This window comes from Pithys albifrons, chromosome 9 (assembly GCF_047495875.1).
Source record: "Pithys albifrons albifrons isolate INPA30051 chromosome 9, PitAlb_v1, whole genome shotgun sequence".
Classification (NCBI taxonomy): Eukaryota; Metazoa; Chordata; class Aves; order Passeriformes; family Thamnophilidae; genus Pithys; species Pithys albifrons.
The window spans coordinates 28,638,498-28,658,850 of NC_092466.1; the positions used below are offsets into that span (position 1 = coordinate 28,638,498).

The window sequence follows — 20,353 nt, forward strand, 5'->3', positions numbered from 1 at the left end:
TGGATTGCCTGAATTTTCTGTTTTTTGTTATATAGCCAAGCCCCTAGTGTCAAAAATACACTTTCCCCCATATTCAGAGTAAGAAATTTATCCTCATAAAAAACCAAAACATAAATTACATCTGTTTGCCAAACAATACATGAAGGCAGAAAAATTAGAAAAACCTGTTTCTCATTACTCTTTCTCATGTATTATAGTCCAAGCTCCTCACTTCACAAACCTACTGACAGAGCAGTTGATCTGCAATAGTGCAATATGTAAAACCTTGATAGCAAAGGATCAAACTATCTGGGCAGCATCTAGAGATCATTTCTTGTTACATACAAGTTAACAGCAAAGCTAATGGATGCAAAACAGACAATATTCAAACCAGAGGATTCAAAATATTGCAATTTTGACTCATTTGCATAGGAAAGCCAATTCATTAAGGCAGGAATTACTGCAGGACACTCCAGTATCCAAGCATGTCAGATTTGTTGGTCAAATCCATTTCTCTTTAGCAAAGTACCAAAGATCAGATCTGGGTTTTGGCAGCTACTGTAATGGCTAACAGCAAAAGTGGGTTCTATAAGAGTAGAGGCGTTAGTTAAAACTGCTGAGTGCCAAAACCCCGAGATGATCACAGTTATCGCAGTCCTAGCGTTTCTCCTCATGCTCTGGTGACAATTGCCAAACCCTGTTGCACTTCAGATACCAAAGACCAAGAGTTGTTCTGTAACGATAATGGGGATATGTCTTGAGGACTACTGGAAAATTTCATGATTCTGCCAGACCCTAATCATGATTACCAGACAAATGCACAATAGAGTGGGTACTTTTACATTCATTTTTCAGCAAACTCAACACTTATTGAAATATTAAATATGTTACCTACCCTCTAGGAAGTCCACCTTCTGAAGCCCTTCGGTTGAGACCTAATTTATGCATCTCAGCCATTTCCCTGAGAGTCTGTGCTGAGTAAAGACCAATGGGGTTGTTATACTGCCTTGCAGGGCTCAGCTGGTGTGCAGGGCTACTGCCACCAGCCAGCACAGGGCTCAGTTTGGAACCTAGAGTGCCCTTTACAGGTGAAATGTCAGGAGTCACAGACTGAGAGGACATGGAAGATCTAACTGTGGTAGTCTTTGAGTAGGAAGAACTATTTGAGAAGCTGATCTCTTGCTGGTTGAGGTAGCCTGAAAACGTTCCATTTGTTGCTAAAACACTACCCACAGGCCCAGTCGCCGTGTTAGTTAGAGTGTTGAAGGTTGTTCTGTTGCCATTGATTTCCCAAGCAGGTTCCTGTAGTAGCAAACATGCAGGCCAAGAAAAGAAAAAAGAAAAGAGCAATCATAGAACACATGCAAAAATAACATCTGCAATTACTGCTTTAAACATAATGATAAACTTGCAATAAATAGACTGGGGCCAAAGCATTCAAAATTTCAGGAAATATTTTCAACAAAAAAATGCATTCTTTCCAAATAACAGGAGCAAAACATACTCAGGCATTTTATTACTGGGTTTTAGTTGAAATTAACAGATAAAGCTCAACATTAAAAGAGCATTTGCTACTAGTCAACCTCACAGTAAAAATTTTATATAAACACAACACTGTCCATTATTTTCTAGTATAATTAAAAATCTTTAAAATATCTTTATGTCAGAATCCTTTTATATAATATACAACCAAAAAGTCAATGCCATTATTTTAAATACATAATGATTCTAAAGCATACTGTTGTATTTCCCATGAGTCCACTTCAAGTTATGGAAGCTCACACACTGCACTACTTTCCTGGGCTCTGGTTCATGCTAATTAGGCCATGCAGCAGGGTTAGCAGACACACCAACAGGACTCGAGGGCAGGGATTGCCCCACAGAGAAGATCCCTCTGTGCGGATCATTCCTGCATAACTTCCACTTGAAGGAATGTGTGCATGAGTATGTAGCTGATGTGTGTAGGATCCTACAGTCATGTCCCAGATAATATTCCTAACCAGGACAGCAGGGTGCAAGTCACAGGAATGTCTCCTGCAGTAGCTATATCCACAGAAATCTGTGCTGGTGCCCAAATTAGAAACAATCTACCAAAAACTCATCCTGGAAAAATGCAGTCCTGCACTTTACTTTCATAAACAATTCACTACTAGTGCATCTTAGGGAAACCAAAATAAAAGCTAATATCAAAAAAGAAAAATCATGCTTTCTCAGCAGCAAAATGCAGGAGTTGAGGCACATTCCTGTAAAACTTCTGTGCTCATGTTGGCTAAAAACACACCTTATCACTGCTTCAGGCTCCTTCTGGTGCAGCACATGGGCCTGAAGGGTATTTGGCACCTTGCAGAAAGCACAGAGCACCACTGGGGTTAAACTGCCTCATTTCCTTCCAGCTTCTGGCAGCATGTAGTGACCACAGCTCTAGATTTCTGGAAGTCTGCCTACCTGCACTATGGGCAATTTGATTATAAAGAAACACAAAATTCACTTTCAGGTGGGCATTTTATACCTTTACTCTCAGTTTTCTTATTCCTTCTCTTCTAAAGGCTTGGTGACTGGAACACAAATAGCTGGATTCTGATATCATTTGTCTTTACTTATCTCTTTAATGTTTGCCTTTTTGTCAACCTGAATGCTGGAAATCATAGCACCTTTTAAAATAATGAATTATATAGCTTCAAAAACTGTTTTATTCTTCACTTCTCTTCCTCTGTAATTATGCACTTTGCATTAAAAATAAAGGTCCCTAGATGAGGTATCCAACAGTTTGAATGCTTGGCAATTTATAGGAGTTAGGATATTCTAGTTTATTTCAGAAGCTTCTGGATCCAGCTTAACTTGGGCTATTTCGCTTTTCTTACAGGAAAAGGATCGCTTCAGCCTCTCCCTCTGGACCTGGATATGCTGCAGCCATAAGAGGACCCAGATGCTCACAGTTGCGAGGCTCACCAGCAGTTCTGGCTACTGCAGCCCAGCTCAGGGGACAGGGACAGGCAGGGGACACTAACCCAAAGAGGAGAGGGAGCCCACAATCTGGCCTTAATGAAATCCAGTTCAAGCACAGGTGGTGGCTTGCAGGGACATTTTGCTTCATTTGGGCTGGCACTTATATTGCTGTCTTTAACATCTTACACTCACCTTCCTCACAGCCTGGCATAAAACATCAGCCTGAGAATAATTTGGCCTCTGATCTTATACATTTGCTAGTAATTTACTAATTTTGATACTAGAGTTCACTAGAAAAACATTTATATTGTTCTCTTGGATTTTTCTATATTGAATGTTTAGGGAGCATATATTTGAAAAAAAAATCAAGATAATATGGCCTGATTAATTAAAATTTATTGGAAAAAATCCCTAAATGTCTAAGGATATAATTAATCATAACATTAAACACATTTAAGACATTTTGAATCAAAAATGTAAGGCAGACAAAAGGAACCAAGATAATTTTTCTTTGTAATAAGCAGGAAGAGATTTTAGCTGGCATTAATAGCTGCCTGAGGCTGTAGAAACAGATAATCCTAAAAGCATTTTTCAGATTATGCCTTTTTAAATAAATACACTTGAAATACATACTTTGGTCACTATACACTGACACGCTCTCAGTGCCCTGTTGCAAACTTCCAGGTATAATTAAACAAACAGAAAACAGAGGCACTCTCTAAAAATGTGTTGAAAAAGGACAAATGCACAAGGCCATGTTCAAAAATTAAGTCACCACTTGTGCAAACAATTTTTACATGGCAACAGAGAGGGACAAAATAATTATTAAACAAAAAATAAATATAGACACAAGAAAGAAGAAAAAGGATATGCCAGAGTTATATTTGTTTGTTACACTGAAAACTCTGTTGCTTTTAGTTAACTGTGGGCTTCCTCCCTAAACCCCAGGGTAAAAAGGGCATGCCAGGAGAGCTGATCAAAAAGCATCACTTTCAACTGCTAATGAGAAATGCCAGACATTTGGTTTTTGTGGGTTTTTTCTTTTGTTAGTTTTTTAATTCTAATGCATTTTCAAAGGTTTGATGTTGCTCAACAGTAACAGTAGGCAAAGGGAAAATTATAGGACAGCCATAAGAAGGGATGGTTGACGATTTTCTCACCTTCATTACATGACCAGAGTTTGTGTTTCACTCCTCAAACAATTTCTAGCTGGAATACCAGCCTGCTGGTAACTCAGCACTAGAATTCCTAAGAACCCAGGCATGCCAGCTTAGCATTCTCCATTTTGAGTTGATATTCTTGGTAGTTTTAGGGTGGTGGTTTTCCCTTTTGGGCTGGGGGAAGGGGAGTGCTGGGAAAGGGATGAAAGAGGAAGTGTCTAAGAGAGCAGCTGTAGAACTTCTGAGGAATTACTGCCCAGTCACCAGCATATTTAGCTCTTTCATTTTGTGACTGACAAAGAGTCTCTACTTCAGTTTATTCCTATAGAATATTTTAGAATTTTTTTTTCTCCTCTTCAGTGGCACACCCACATCAATGCAGGCTTTCTGACACCATTTCTGTCAGCGAGGGGCAAATTTCTAATACTGAGCAGCAGCACAGCTTTCGGCATTGCATCACATGGATTGCAGCCAACAGCAACAAACGCTCCCCTGTTTCCGGTGGCTCATCCCATTCTGTCTCAGTGTCTGCGGCTGGAAAAGCAAGCTGGCATTTCCAGGCATGGGAGTCCTGCAGCCGACCAGAAGAGGAGGCTCTGACACAGCAATGGGCTTCCCTCGAGAACGATGCCGGGATCGGACAGCAATCCCTCACCGCAACAGGAAAACTGCGCTCTCATTTCCCAGCGTAATGTCAGCGAATGAGCTTAAACCTGATAAATGTAGAGGAATTTCATTCTGAAACATTATTTGTCTTTTCTTTATAAACATCCAGTTTTGTGAAAGGCAAGAGCTCCTTATGACTCAGAGAAGTGAGAAACAAATTTATATTGGAAGACAATACCAAGTTTGGCAGGTCCTCTTCCTTTGACATGTCATTTTCTATTTATCTACTGCTTTGACCCTACAGTTAATACTCACCTTTTGCACTTCTGGGAGAACAATTTTAACAGCATACTAATGAATTTGACTACATGCCCAAGAAGCAGTTGTTGCTTTTGAACGTTTTATAGAAAGCAGGTAATGGAGGCACCATGGCACTAAATGACTCTGTTCAAAGACATCCAACAAAGTGCTTTTGGCTAAGCCAGTTCTTCCATCCTATTTTTTTACTTAAAAAGACAATCCTCTCTTCATCTATTTTCTCTTAGCCACATAGGTTCCCAAATTTGGCAGAAACAAATCACAAGTATTACAAGATCCTCACTGGGACTCCAAAATAAGTGTGTTCAGTACTATTTCATAAACAGCACATCATGTAGTCACACTATTAAAACTAAAGAGGCTGTCAATACCTTCACACAAAGGGACAAGTGTTAAAACTATGTTTAACCTTAAAGCTCCAGCTTGAATGTTTCGAACTGCACTGAGCTGAATCTTCATCTGTGTTGTGCCATCCCTGAAGAGCTGCAGGACCTCACAGACTCATGATGGCTTAGTTTCAGTTCCTGGACTCAGGTTTATTCTTACAATTACTTGAATGCTTTCAACATTAGCTATGCCCTTTCTTCTATCTATGCCACACCTGTGCAGAAGACTCGACTAAATCTTTTGACTAAATCAGAAAGATTGGCTAAACTAAAGGAATATGGTTTACAATTTTAAATTAATGTCAGATAAGGATAGAGTGAAACTGCAAACCAATCAACCTTGTACTTCCAGTAACAGCCCTGCAGCTCAGTTGATGTCATACTTATGGCTGCAGAACCTCTATCATCCGTAACATTGACCAGCTCTGTGAAAGAATGACTGACCTTTGTGAAAGAAGGCATGCTTGTTTCCCTAAAAGACAAAGAAATCATGGCCATAGCAGTCAAAGAAGAAATGCATGCTTGAAAATTAGTGGAAGCTGCAATCAGATCAGCAATAATGTACAAGAGAATTTAGGGTTTAAACTAGACATTGAACTTGCACATGCAGATTGTTTAGCTAACACTGACATGCCTTAAACTTAACCAGAGAAGGGTGAGAAAAACTTCTCTTGATGTTTGAGGATGATGCTGTCACAACTGTCTTGTAATGCAGTTTTTTTGATGGTTTTTTTGAAATACAATCAAATTCACTTCATGTGAGCCATCAGTCTAAACACTATCAAGCAGTGATGTGAAGGTGACAGCTTCTGACTATGTGCCACAGAATTCTTCATTTCTACAGTGATACTGTTACTAGAAATAACAAAGGGACAGGCAAAGAAACCTTGATTTTTATTTACTGACCATACCTTACTGCAACATCACCATCCCACTGTTTATCAGGAAAGAATTTTTATTCTGTATTTTGAGACTTCTCTGATGGTGCAATGCCTTCATTCCCTTCCAAACTATCCTCAGAGAAGAGGAATTCTTCACTTAAAAATTACTCTAGTCTATTAATGTAGACTAGTGACAAATATCCCTCCTCTTGACCTGCAAAGGGTCCCCCACTCCAGCACACTGCCGCCTCTTCCCTCTGGGCCAAAGACACAACACCTACGATACTTCTGAATAGACTGCTAGATTCCCCGTTTCCCACCATACCTTCTCCTGGATGCCACCCTTTTCCTCCAGAAAGGTTCCAGTAGTTCTGTTTTTCAGCTCCAGTACTGCCTGCAGCCCATACAGAATAACCTGCCTCCAATGGCTTCTACAAACCTTTCTGAAGTACCGATGCACAGAATTCTCAAAATGTGAGACAGCAAGCTCCTGAAAATGGGTTGAGTGCTTTGATCCTCACCTCTCTGAAGGGTTAGAATAGGGCATGTAAAGTGTCTTTATAGCTTTTATGCCAAAGGCTCTTTTACAACCTTCAAGAAAACCCTACAGTGCAAAGAGTTAACTTTTCTGTACAGTAGGTAGTTAAGGGAGAAAAATGTTTTGTGTGGTAAACAGCTTCCAATATTTATGGCAGTAGTTTTAAAAATGACACTTGACAAGAAAGAAATGCATCTCATACAGAGTCATGAAAATCCAATATATTAAAGCTCAGTGTGCCTGGTGGAAGTAGAGAAAGGTTTCATACCTGTGCATGTGCTATAGAGAGTCCCAAAAGGTAGTTGCCTTGTGTTGGTAAATAACTCTGAAGAGACATATCTGCTTGCTGCCTTGAAAACTAACAGCAGTCTGTGTAATTCTTGAGGGAAAATAAGTACTCTCTCCCCTTCCTGTCCCTATTGCTTTGCTGGTGCAGTCAAACACCAGTCTAACTAAAAAAAAATGATCCATTGCTTTTGTTCTAGGAATTTCAAAGTACTGTTTGGTGGCTCTTCCAATAACTTTTTCCAAGATAACTTTTATAAAATCATGATATAAGCAGAAACAACTCTGAGCAAGATAAATTCCTAACTTCATCTTCTCTGCCAAAACATTTACAAAATCCAGTCTGAAATAACATTTTTGTCTCAATGGCCACTCATGTTAATTTAAAATTTCATAAAATAAAATTGAATCAAATGATTCTCCCCATGTGCATTCTCTTCTGTTAGTTTGAAGCTATTTGCAGCAGTTTCAGGGATGATGTTACCTTCTGTGCTCTGAATTTGGAAGCCATAGTGTTTATAAAAATTACTGAAAATCAATCTATGGACATCAGAACTGCCAAAACCAGTAGAACATAATCTAATTCCCCATGTGTTTTGATCTTCAGTGTTTCTAATTTTTACTGCATGCTAGGGATGGAACTGGCACTGACAGAAGGGATAAGCTGCAGCAGTGGGGACTGTTCCTACTCTCCATTTATCTAATGAAACGTGTCAGCAATACAAACATCTCACCCAGTGCCTGAGCCTAAGGATAAATACCATCTTTCAGGTACCCCTGCTCCTCAGTGCCTCCAAAGATACAGAAGATGAGTTGCCAGGTACAGTCAATGAATGCTGGTTATTCTAAAATGAACATTTATTTTATGAAAGATGATGAGCTCTGACAAGAGAAACCAAGCCATCCATTGCCTCATCACTTGCTGTTATTTATTAAATTGACATATCCTCATTTTTTAATCTCGTTTCTTCTGAATATGGTGACAAGAGTGCAATATGATGCAAGCTTTCAAAAGCCCTTATATCCTTTTTCCAAATCAAGAGTATTTTCAGTTGTAGTCAGGATTTGGATACACTGAGGTACAGTCTAATGGTTTTTTCCCAATAATCTACAAAAGCAAACGTATGTTTTGAGAAGCTTTAGTAGCCTCTTGTAGCCTAGATGAAAACAGGTGTTCAGAAGGGCTTAGACAAAAATCACACCAGAGGCTGGCTGGATGTGTTGGTCACGCTAATCAGAAATTAGCAAAATACAGATCCCTTACACATTGTGTTGCAGCAGTTTTGCTGACTGTGCATTCATTCAGTGTTTATTTGGAGCAGGCAGTAGTAGGTATTTACCTTCACCTCAATAGATAAAAATTGTACTAATTTTGGCTGAGAACGTGTCACTTACCTTCTGATGGGGAATTACTGCCCTGGGAGAGTCAATTCTGGGAGCTGTGGTTGAAACAGGCACTGGACGTTTAGATCTGGAGATCAAAAAAAAAAAAAGGGGAAAAAAAGATGAGCAATGTGGACTCCTGTTTTTCAGCTCTAATTTCTTGCCAAAATGCAGCTTCACCAGGAGTGAAACTTCAGCATGGCCTCAACTTTTTCTACCAATCATCGTGTTTTCTCTAACTTCTCATTTACAAAGATGTTATGTGAGAAAGTTTGAAAAAGTTTCTCTACGTGATGAAAACCCACCAGTTATGGAAGCAGCCTCTCACTGGGGAGATCATCTGTTTTCCAATACCTTGTGACAAACTGCATATTCAGAGATGAGAATCAGCCACAACTAGATAAATTCAGGTTTAGGCAGCACTCTAGGAAAGGGACTTAGTGGTGTCTTAAAATGCAGAGGCTAAACTTCAGTGCTGAGGTATCTCAAGATCAACTTCTCAAAACATTATTATTTAATAGTTTAAACTGTAAAGCAACTGCAATTATTTAAATCTCTGCAGGAAGAAATGGGCTTCATTTCAGACCATTTAGTTTCACAAGGAGCAGAATACTATTGAATTAGCTACCCCAAATGCCTGAATTTGACAAATATACTTGATCATTTAAAAAGCAAACCACACTAAAATGCTTTCAAAACACACAGTTTGCCCTTTCATTGGTAAACAAGCAAGAAAGCACAGTGATAAATGTTAACTGAAGCACTTCTGGGATGCTCAGGTAAGTGAACGTGTTTGTGGGGCGTGTTGTGGGAATTTGCATAGTGCTGAACATTCCACTGAAATCTTTGCAGTGCAAACAGTCACCAGAGAAAATTAAACAAACCCCACAAAAACAGTGAAAAGAATCAGAATTACACAAGTGATATCCCATTGCCTCCCATTGCCAACCTCCAGATCAGGACTATGCCTCAAATTCTAATCTTTAAAAAGTGCATTTCAAAATTAGGGCAGGTGCAAAAATGAAATAAAAATACTTCAAATCTTACACATCAAGTACAAGTGACTGAGACATTTGGAATTGTTTGCTTTAGACTGAAGATGAATAAGGAAAGACATGACAGAGGCTTAGAAAAGAATGAAAGGTAGAGGAAGGGAAATAAAGCTACACTCATGGACATTAAATTAAATTGAAAAGACAACACATATAAAATTGATAAAGGCAAACATCTTTTTCTAGAGCACTTGATTAACCTGAGGTGAAACTCATTGTTACAAGATATTACTGAGACTATCAGAACAGCAGGATATCAGAAAGGATGATATAGTTATACTTTCAACAAACCCCCCAAGAGCTGCTTTAGACTGGGTGTAATAAATAAACATACAGATTCTCATTTTTCAGGGCACAGCTTAAAAGCCTGAGAGGGAAAAACCTTCTGTGTCAGGTTCATTATTTCCTTCCTAAGGGCTATATTGCACTTTCCTCTGAAACACTTCCCAGTGGCACCTCTTGGGGAGGAAAAGCTGAGCTAGACTGGGCTCATCCACAGTGGCAATCCCTGCATCAGTACCGAGCTTTACACTGCGCTCGGGTTTAGCTTTCGTTGCCAGAGTTTTTCCATAAACAGCAGTAAACAAACAAAAGAAGACCACAGAGGAGAAAAGATCAACCCTTACAGAAACTAGATTTCCACACAGAAAGTATGGGAATTTTGCTACTTTGAGAGCTGAAAACAAAGCTGATGTAATAGATGCCTAACACACAACCAGCTACTGTGAAAATGAACAGTCTGAGGAGACAGCAAAAACTGGCATTTTGTTAAACAGTGTGTAATTAACCTGTGAAATTCACTGACAAAGTATTCCTGAAACAACAGGCTAGAAAATTGTTAAAGACACTAACATGCATACTCACAGTTGAAATATATCACAATATACTCCCTAAGACAATTATCTGAGAAAGATATACCTTCAAGTTCTAGGAACTAGAGCTAATCACCAACTGCCTCGAACAAACTTTCCTCAGGCAAATTACTGACTGCTCTTCCCTCAGGAATAAGCACTGTACCCTTCCTCCAGCCATTTCAGCTTAAAAAGAGAAACAATAAATCATATTCATGAGACATGCACTTGTATCATTAAAGACAGCAAAAAGAACAGAGGGAAAAAAACCCCAACTGCAATTCATAATACAAGAGTTGTTGAAGACTGACAGTGACAATTTACAAACAGATCAAGATTTAGGGAAAGATCCTGATCTTCTCTCCAATGGTGTCACTTCAAAGTACACCCAGTTATTTCTGTCAACTGCCCACCTGCTCTGGCCACTGATCATGAATTTTAGTGCTAGAGTTGCACAACACTAAATGTGGAGTGTCATGTACAGAGGTGGAGCAAACACCACCCCAATGCATGTTTGATGTGTAACTGGAAAATAGTTGTATTGCAGCAAAGGAATTTATTTACCAGGCTATTCCATCACTTCTGATGCTTACAGTATGTGTTAAAAAGCTGCTGATAAACATTATGGATAAACTACATCTGTCTTTCATAGTGCTATCCAACCAAGACTTTTATTTGACATCAACTTAGAGGTTTCAAGATATTACTTGAAAACAATGAGGTTCCTACATAACTCTGCCCTGGATGTTTATAGCTTTGATATTTAAAATCAGAATAATAAGGCTTGATAGATTTAGCAGAGGCTTTCACCAGAGAAAAGGGCAGAAGAGGTGAAATCAATTTGTGGAATGAAAGTGTATGCACTTACAGAATAAAGTGATTGTTTACATAAGAGTCATTACTCCTCTGGGAAAAACATTTGCAAGTTCAGTATATATTTTTCTTCCCTCTTTTGCTAGATGTATTGAATCTGCAGCAACAAAAGTTTGTTTTTCAAGTGATGATAGTGCTGTGGTAAACACATATGTCCAGGTTTACATTTTAACCCATGGATTGCAAAATTATTTTATTTCAACCACTTGAGGAGTGTTCCTGCTCAGTAGGGCTATGAGAAGGATGAAAGCCAATTTCAGAAATAACTGTCATAATTTTAGGTTTAATGTTGAAATTTTCCATCAAGATTCTTTTTCTTAGGCAATTAATTTGATGTCAACTTTTAGACATTTTCTTCTGTATTTTCCAAGTTAAAAGTGGAAGCAAAAACCTTATTTCAAAATGAAAACTCAGAACAGTTCTAATGATGAATAAATACGTCACTGGTATTTTTTTAACTTTTCTCCTTTCCTCAGATATACCTCTCCTCTCCCTCAACACTGGTTCTCTTTTTTAATGCGGTTCAAAACCAAGATGAACATACTTTTGCAAAGTGCTTCCATTTTGATAGCACTGCTGAAATGGCTGTCAAAATTTCTACTTGTTCCCACCTACCTAAATATATCTTTAATTGAAGAGTACTTGACTTCAATCCTGGTGCTTTTGCACTCACAACAAAGGTTCATTAGGAGTCAAGTGCACTGAGGAGCTGCCTGCCTAAGGAAGGGCTGCAAAGGAATTCTGTGATTCACTATCAGCTTAAATTGCATCCTCAGAGTAGCACAATATTGTACTTGCTGGGAGGTGACATGATCTAAGAGATAATAGCTCTTTTTCATCTTCATGGGGCTTTTTTCTATTATATCTTCACCAGTCAATGCCTACCTTTTCTAATTCTCAGGACAGCTAAAATGAAAATTTCTTCCTTACAGTAAGCTTTTGCTTTCATTTTATGACACAAGCACTTATTTATACCTTGCTGAGCATCTTAATAACTGAGCATTGCACAGTACTTCAAATATAACTGTGCCCACTTTGGGGCCAGGATGAGACCTGCTTTCCCTCCCTCAGCATATCATCTGTGCCTGCAGTAAAATTGAAAAATATTTCCATCAGTGGTTCTTCTCTCTATATATCAATGGCAAATGCAAATATTAGCATTTGGTGGATAACTGATTTGTTAATTATTGCCCTGCCTTATGCTGCGCTCGGGTTGCAAGCTGGGCAATTACACTCTCCAGATCTCCTGTTCACATCCACAGCAATGTATGGACAGAAACCTTCCATGCATAAATGGCATCAGCTAAAAAGGAAGCAGCTCTCCAGTAAAAAAAAGCCATTTGTAAGTATGTAGTACCCATTTTCCCTTAGAGGGGATGTGAGCCAGAGGAAACCCCAAACACTGTGGGATAGAACACAAAAGGGAAGAAGACTTGGAGGTTTTTGTGAATGGAAGGAAAGAACAGGAACTGAAGCCAGTATGTGTAAAGATGAGATTTTTTTCAAGGCTTCTCCTGGTCCCTCTTCGACCCTTTCTACTTCTGTGGCATCTGCACAGTGCCTGTTGCATCTTCCTAACTCCCACCCTCTCTCCTGCAAAATCCCTTCTTGCTTGAACTGCCCCACATTCTGTACTCCAGCCTGTCCTCTCCTGAACAGAGCAACTGGCTGTTAATGCCTCCCTCTCCTCTTAGTTAACTTGGTACCAGCTCTAAAATTCCTCCATCCCAGCAACAACTGTGGGCAAAAGGGGAGGCTCTGACAATATTCCTGCAGCTCTGCCCTTTGTGAGACAGTTTTCCATAGAGCACTAAGATGCCCAGCACATGCCTGGTACTCACCCAACACACACAGCAAGCTCCACATTTAACCTCCATGTAGCATGAAACACATTTATTCAGGCAAGTTATTTCTTTCTGTCTCTTTCTTGTCTTTGCATTATTTCTAAAGCATTTCCAAAAATGTCCTCTCTACATCACTACAAAAACCTCAGATAACCCATAAAGAAATGTGGATTAATTCTAAGGAAATTTCATTCAGTTACAGAACTTGTGCTTTTATGGATTGAATTTGTATGTAGACATGTATTGCCATCAACACTGTTGAAGAAATACATTAATTTATATAAAAAATGTAATTTTGTTTCTAACTAAGAATCAGATAATAAGAATTTGAAAGTGAGCTTGCTTTAGTCATGAGTTACCGAACAGATCACTCAGTCATACAGTGATAGCAACAGCCTTGTTGACATCAGAATACCATCACTCCAATCTCTCACAGAGCTAAAGTGCTACATTTTAAGCTCAAATAAGGTATTTTACTAGTTTTGCTTAGGCCATTCATCCATAGATTACCATCACAATGCTACTTACCTGAATTTTTTATGTTAACACAATGAAAATTCATGCTTAATTTGAGATTGCATTGCAGGACTTTTGCACAGCTTTTCTATTAATCCACATTTGAATAGCATGGGATTCACAAGTAAAATACACTTCAACTAGGCTGAAACAGGATTCTGTTGAAGGGAGGATATAAGTTCTTTCTACTTTTCTTTTGCATGTTTTCTATGGATATTACTGATCAGAGAAAAGCACTGAATGTTCCTCCCAAAGCTTGTTTTAGAATAACAGCAGAAACATTAAGATGAAGAGAAGGGGTACTTTCAGCCTAGCACGGGAAAACCCAGAAATACTCAGAAATATATAAATAGGTGTTGATTATAAATTGGAAGCCACTACTCTCACCTCAACAATAAATTGGCTAACTACAGAATTTCGATTGTCTAGCTAGAGAATGTCAGTTCAGAGTCAAAAACAAGAGGCTGAAATGTAATCAAATGTATGAGAGAGGGATCAAAGCTTATTGGTATATAACCTTCAGGTAGAGTGTGTCACTTGAAATCTTAAATTTTGACATAATTATTTATTATTAATGATTTAATTATTAGATGATTATTACTTAGAGATGCTAAAAATCTATTTAAAGTAAACATACAAATTATGAAAATATCAGAATAAACATTTAGGTTATGAAAAGATCTGGCAGCGTAAAGCAAAGAACTACCTATTATTAATAAGGAGCAGAAGAGGCACTGAATAAAGATTCAGTGCTTGGATGCAGCCCACCACACTCTGGACACAACTCTCTGTAATAAGCATAATACATGACAATTTTGAAGAATTGAATATCCAACATTTACGTAAGTTCCTTAGTTGAAAAATACCTGAAGTGAACCACAGTGACTTACTCTGTTTATTTTTCACCTCCCATGCAAATAGTGTATCTGAGACTTAGACTACTCCCCATTCCAGTACCATCAGGTTCCCCTGCAGTCCTGTAACTCATGGCTTCTTAACAGCTTCCTGAAGGTGAAAGTCATTCAGGTACAGGTTTCAGAGCAGCACTGGGGCCTGCTGCAGAGCATTAGCCAGAAGAGCCAGTACCAGAATGAGGAAATTGCAGCCAAACTTCAAAGATATGATGATTAACAAAATAATAACATAAGGCTTTGTAGCTGCCTTCTGTTCAGTCAGAGGAGTTCAAGTGTTGTCCAATTCCAAACAGTTTGCTAACACTACACAGGAAAAGTCCCCTTACCATTCAACATTTTCTAAAAACAAAAGCCTAACTGAATACTTCGGGCATCCTGACCACAAATTACTTTTGTTAGTCTCCTAAAGCTATTGTGAGGTGCATTTCCTTAGCTGATTTTCCTGTAATTCCTCTTTGTTGGATATGGACCTTAGAGTCTGCCTCATGGCATTTACAGCATTTCTAATTGACATATGTGGAAGAGAAAAATTAGTGAACATGGATAATTAGATCTTAACTACAGTCTGCCTCATTCAGGCCTTCACTTTCTCTGTTTCCAAGTTAAGACACTTCAGTAGCTTTCCATGAAGGGCTATATCTGAGAGGCTTTGACTGAAAACATAACTCTGTGTCTTCAGAATGCTAAGTCGAGAAGGGTAGCCAGGATTTGTCAAAAGAATTTGTTTCCTTTGGAGGTGTTTGAGTGCTGTTTGGAGCTATCATTACATTAATGCAGTAACACCCCAAGGAGAGCTGCAGCACCACCAGCAAGGGAGAGCGCAGACCCCAAGAGATGGCCAAGTGCCAGGCAAAATGGACCTGGTGTATCACTGCTCTTGTTTTAAGAAACAGCAGGTCACCAATGATTAAGACTTTGTGAAAACAGAATGAGGCCAGATAGCTTCTATAGTGGCTGGTGGTCAAGAAACAGCACCATAGAAAGGATTCCGACAGCCTCACATACACAAAGAATTGTATGACAAGATTGATCTAGTAAAGCCTTAGTATTTTACCTCATTGAACAATTCCGCATTCCATTTCTAAAAAATACTCTATCATCCATTCCAATTAGCTTCAAGTGTGTAATTTACATCTTTCCATGACCATGCTTAAACCAATCAACATTAATCAATAAGAAAAGGTCCCAGACTTCTTACACTGTGATATTTTAGCTAATGTATCTGCTTCCTCATTGTAGAATGCAACCAGTTTATCTGAAAGGGTGTATTTAGTAAGTTGTGTTAGCCCTTTGACTTCAGTGAGATATGCCCATGGTACCCATCTTGACCTTTCCATGGTGAGTGCAATATAATAAGTGAAAGAATTCACATGGAGATTATGTGAATATTTCTCAAAGAAAGAAAATAATGAATTTTAACCTTGTGTCTAAGGTGGTATTTGGGGGAAAAAAAAAGTGATGTGCACTCTGAGAACAGTTCTAATCCCTAAGCAGAATCTTGTTGCAATGAAAACTTCACTGCCCTTTTAAAGCCTTGGCATATATCCACAGTTTCCAGGCTCTTTTCTAAAACTAACAAGGACACTTCATGCAGTGGGTGTAAATAGCAGTCCACTCAATTAAACTGCTCATATAAGGAATATATTTGTATATATTTCAGTGACTGACACTGATATTTTATTTAATTTTCCGTGGAAGAAGTTGATCATTAATTTTAACAGCAGTAAATGTTACTGCTCAAAGACAGTACCTCACATCCCTGTCCAAATGATAGCTTGATATCCATAAACAATTCCCACTGTCCTCTCATACCTGCACACAGAGACAACTGGACTCACCCGTAAGTCAAAGGGAGTGAGGGAGAACCACCTCTCTCAACTCACAGTAATACCATGGAGTTTCCTTAATCCACTAGGAGGATATGCCAGTAATGCTTGAAGCAAACAGCATCACCAGAAGGAAGGGGGAAACCTTGGGCACTGGAGGCAGATGACACTCAAGAGTTCTGGAGGCTCATGTCTAAGCAAACTAACTAGTATCACACATCACATCCACCATTAGTGTTCCTCTCCTTTTTTGTACTAATCTCCTTAAAATTTTGAATAGTCCAAGTATGACTAGTTAAGACTATGCTTTGATCAATCTTGTTTATATAGTTCCAATTTACTCTCAAACCGGGAGAGACACCCTCTTCTAATTCTTCTGAGCATAAATGCAGCCTAAATCTGGTTCTGATTTAAACATGCCCATCAGCAGACCTAAAACATGCACAGAATTGGTTACTATTCAGAGCCTCAGACAAAAGAAAGCAGTTTACAATAACCACTGAATTCCCCTTGCTTGCAGTTTGCTGTCACCACATGCTTTATTTATAGTAGGCCTGAAATAAATACTGCAGGATCAGCCATCTTTTGGTGTTGCACAAAAAAGGAAAGCCATTAAATATTTACCGTAAGTCTCTCATGGCTTTGCCTCTGATACTTTCCCTTTCAGGAGAGAAAAGAATTATTTAGCTCATGTTTTTTTAGCGAAAGACAGTCAGTTGTGAATGTCTGGAAGTGAATGGCAGCATTGCTGGCATGCCCTGGGAAGGGGAGGTTCTGTCAGTGCCCACCAGGCAGAGAGGAGCTCCAGCTCCCCTGCTCCTCTCCAGAGCACCAAGTGACGCCAAAGCAAGAGTCTCAGAGTGACACAGGAATGTTTGTGCCAGCAGAATGAGCTGCACTCATGTTACAGCACTTTCTAAAACCAAGCCAGTACATTTGGTGAATCCTTTCCAAGGAGGCTGATCAGATTACTTAAGATCAAATGAATGTTGTGGATGCTCCAGTGTAACATGTTGACAAATAATACTGCTCTCTTGTGCATTGCAACTACTGTGCATTTAAAAGAGAAACCCTTTTGTATGAAATAAAAATAGATTTGATATGCATTTTGTTTTTCACCTGTGAACTGAATACTGCAGGACAAAAAGTTGTGGCCTAATATGTATCTGTGGGCCAGCCAGCCACTTAAAGATGAACTTTGACTGGCCTAGAATTAAAATGCCTGAGGGCAGCTGTGTAGCTCAAGTAACTGATTAGAAACTGATACTAAAAAATGACTGAGAACTAAACTCCAGGAGGTCACAAAATAACTAAAAGCAAGGCAATGTCTTTTTCCACCACGATCCAGGCCATTGTAGAGTATGATCCCAGCCTTCCATAGCATGTGCAGCAGAACTATCACCAATCCCCCTTCGGCACTCTTAGAACAATGCACGTGTTGAAGGAACAAGCTGCACCTTTATATCCAACACTTTAGAATATCAGTCTGGTTTGTCTGAATACTATCATGCCTCATGGAATTCTACTGGGCACACTGTGACAAAGACATTTCTTTCCTTCTCCCCTCTCTCTGTTCTCTTTTCTTCAGCAGAAAAGAATTTGCTCCCTAGATGTATTTTGTCCTCTAAACTGAAGGAAGCAGAGCTGCTCTGGAGGGTCCAATACATTCCCACATTACTGGATCACTGGTCTCTTTTTTCAGAAATGGTCCAAATACTGACACTTGCCTGTCTGCATCCTTTAACTTCCCAAAAGCAGCACAGAGAGGCAACTGCAGGCTCTGGAGAAACAGGCAACGAAACAACACCATGTTGCACTCAAACCACTAACAAGTTCAGGCTTCCTGATCAAACCTCCGGCATTGCCAGTGAGACTTCCGGTATAATTTTGTGGTTTCATGTGAAAGCATAGCATGGCTGAGGTGATAAGAACAAATTTAAGAGGGAGTTTAGGGAAGGAAGTTGTCAGTAAAGGCAGCCAAGTATGAATGGGCCCTCTTAACACTTTTCTTCTACATTTGATGTCTTGCAATTTGATGTCCTGCACAAGTGCTGACACCATGTACAGATTTTCTTGACAGCCAAATAAAAAAAATAAACAGTTCCACACCCTGAAAAAATCCTACAGGGAACTGAAGTGTGATAATAAAAGTGAGTAGCAGCAAACACTGTCTGAACTGTCAGGTTATAAACAATACTCATGAAACCTTCACGTCCAGGATCAATAAAAGGAAAGGCCACTGCTCTTGAGAGCCAAGAGACATTAGGAAAATAAAAAGCTTTCTATCTCAGATCATTTATGTCTAGATTTCACATTCCTCTGCTTCTTCCATGGATTAAGCAAGCCAGTTCACATCTACTTGCAGTAAAACCAAGCCATGGATTGCCTGGTAAGGCCTCCATGACCTTGAAGCGTATTCTGTAGAGCCATGCGACTATTTCACCTAATATCCAATATCACCACAGCTTAGGGCTTAAGATTTCCTATCACAACAGTCTGTTTCCTCATACACATATATGCCTTTTCTGTCTGAAAGGATTTTCAATGTTTCCAAATTGTATACAAATAGGCGAGCATTTCCATCTCTGTGCTCTTTATGGCAACTAGAGTTGTTTTTCCATAGTAGTAGAACACTCCACTCCAGTTTTGTCGCTGCAAGCTATGTCTAAAAATGTCAAAGTGATCTCTTAGCACGGTCATTTTCCTGGTAACCACGTCCCAGGAGAGTCTGCCTGTCTTCTCTTATGTTCTTATTTGGTTGGAAGTTACTGTCGCTTGTCATTGCTACCATATTTTTCATGTTAACTGTTATTCTTCTCGCTAATACAATATCTGTAAATATTTTTTTGTTGAAAAAATTGTATTGCATTGTAAATTTTAGGAAGATGACTAAACTGACAATCTTTTCACCTGTAGGTAAATTAACCCCTTTGTGTCCTGGAAAAAAAAAAGATTTTTCAAGGCAAGATTAATATAAGTTCATGAATATTGTGGAGATTGCCTTTTGTTCAAGACATTGGGATACTGGATTTTTAATAGGGTTCTATGCATATGTCAGTTTCCTGATATCACATACTGATAACATTTGTGTAAGTACTGAATTGTGAAAGCTTAATGCATCTAAGCACAATTCTTTTTGAATAGCCTCTAAACATGGTGAAAAAAATTACTTTTCTGTTCTTGTCACTGTTTTTTCCCATATAGCTCCAGTGAGGCTGAATGTGCCACCAAGGTGAATTAATACCTCATATCATAAAGCAGCTGAAGAGGAGATTCTATGAATTGTGCAAGTTCAGAGCAAAAGTATGATCTGTGAAAGTTCTCACTTGCTAAAAAAGCACATTTCTGACCCATTTGTGCTTCTTGGTATTTCATTTTCCTTTAGGCCATTTTTCTTCTTTTCAAAATGGATTTTTAGCTCACCTACATCTATTCTCTATGTAAGCATATCTCAGTCTGTGGAACGCTCTGTTACTGCTTTCTTTGGCCATTATCCCAATACTTGATTCTCTTAATTATATACTATTCTTTTGGAACCAAGAGACAGGACAAGACTTAAAAAACAAAGCACCAAACAATAAATAGAGCATGAAAACAATTAATAAAGGTACTTCTACTAGTTTTCTTGGGGTTTTTAGTCACAGTTTTGGAAACGCTTCTTCTGTGTGGAAGGAGAGCTGTTGGTTTGTAGTTTTAACTGCCAGGCCAATAGAGGCAGACACTGGATCACTTTTGAAGTCCAGTATTGAAGAAAATTAATTCCAAATGTACATCAACCGAAAGCACTATAAGAAATATTTTCTCTCAATGTAAAAACACAAGGATCCAACAGAAAATCAGACAGAAGCTCTAAAATAATCAGAAATTATTTTCCTTAACTTTCAAATACAAAATAATCTCAATGTACATATTTGTAAAAAAGTTATCATATGTATATTTATTTATAATAACACTAGCATGCATTAAAGTGGAGAAAAAGGAAGCTGGAATGTGAT

At 38.7% G+C, this 20,353-nt stretch overlaps 1 protein-coding gene across 7 annotated transcripts in view; it reads right to left on the reverse strand.

Annotated features, from left to right (window-relative positions):
- LDB3 (LIM domain binding 3) overlaps positions 1–20,353 on the reverse strand; it is a 121,412-nt gene that overhangs the window by 61,262 nt on the left and 39,797 nt on the right. For 5 of the 7 annotated variants that reach the window (XM_071563395.1, XM_071563391.1, XM_071563393.1 and 2 more), the window contains exons 4-5: positions 8,495–8,570; positions 875–1,281 (exon numbers count right to left, since the gene is read on the reverse strand). In XM_071563395.1, the coding sequence (XP_071419496.1) occupies positions 875–1,281; positions 8,495–8,570 (483 nt within the window). The remainder of the gene's footprint in view (positions 1–874; positions 1,282–8,494; positions 8,571–20,353) is intronic. The other 2 variants (XM_071563394.1, XM_071563396.1) reach the window with 1 other exon arrangement.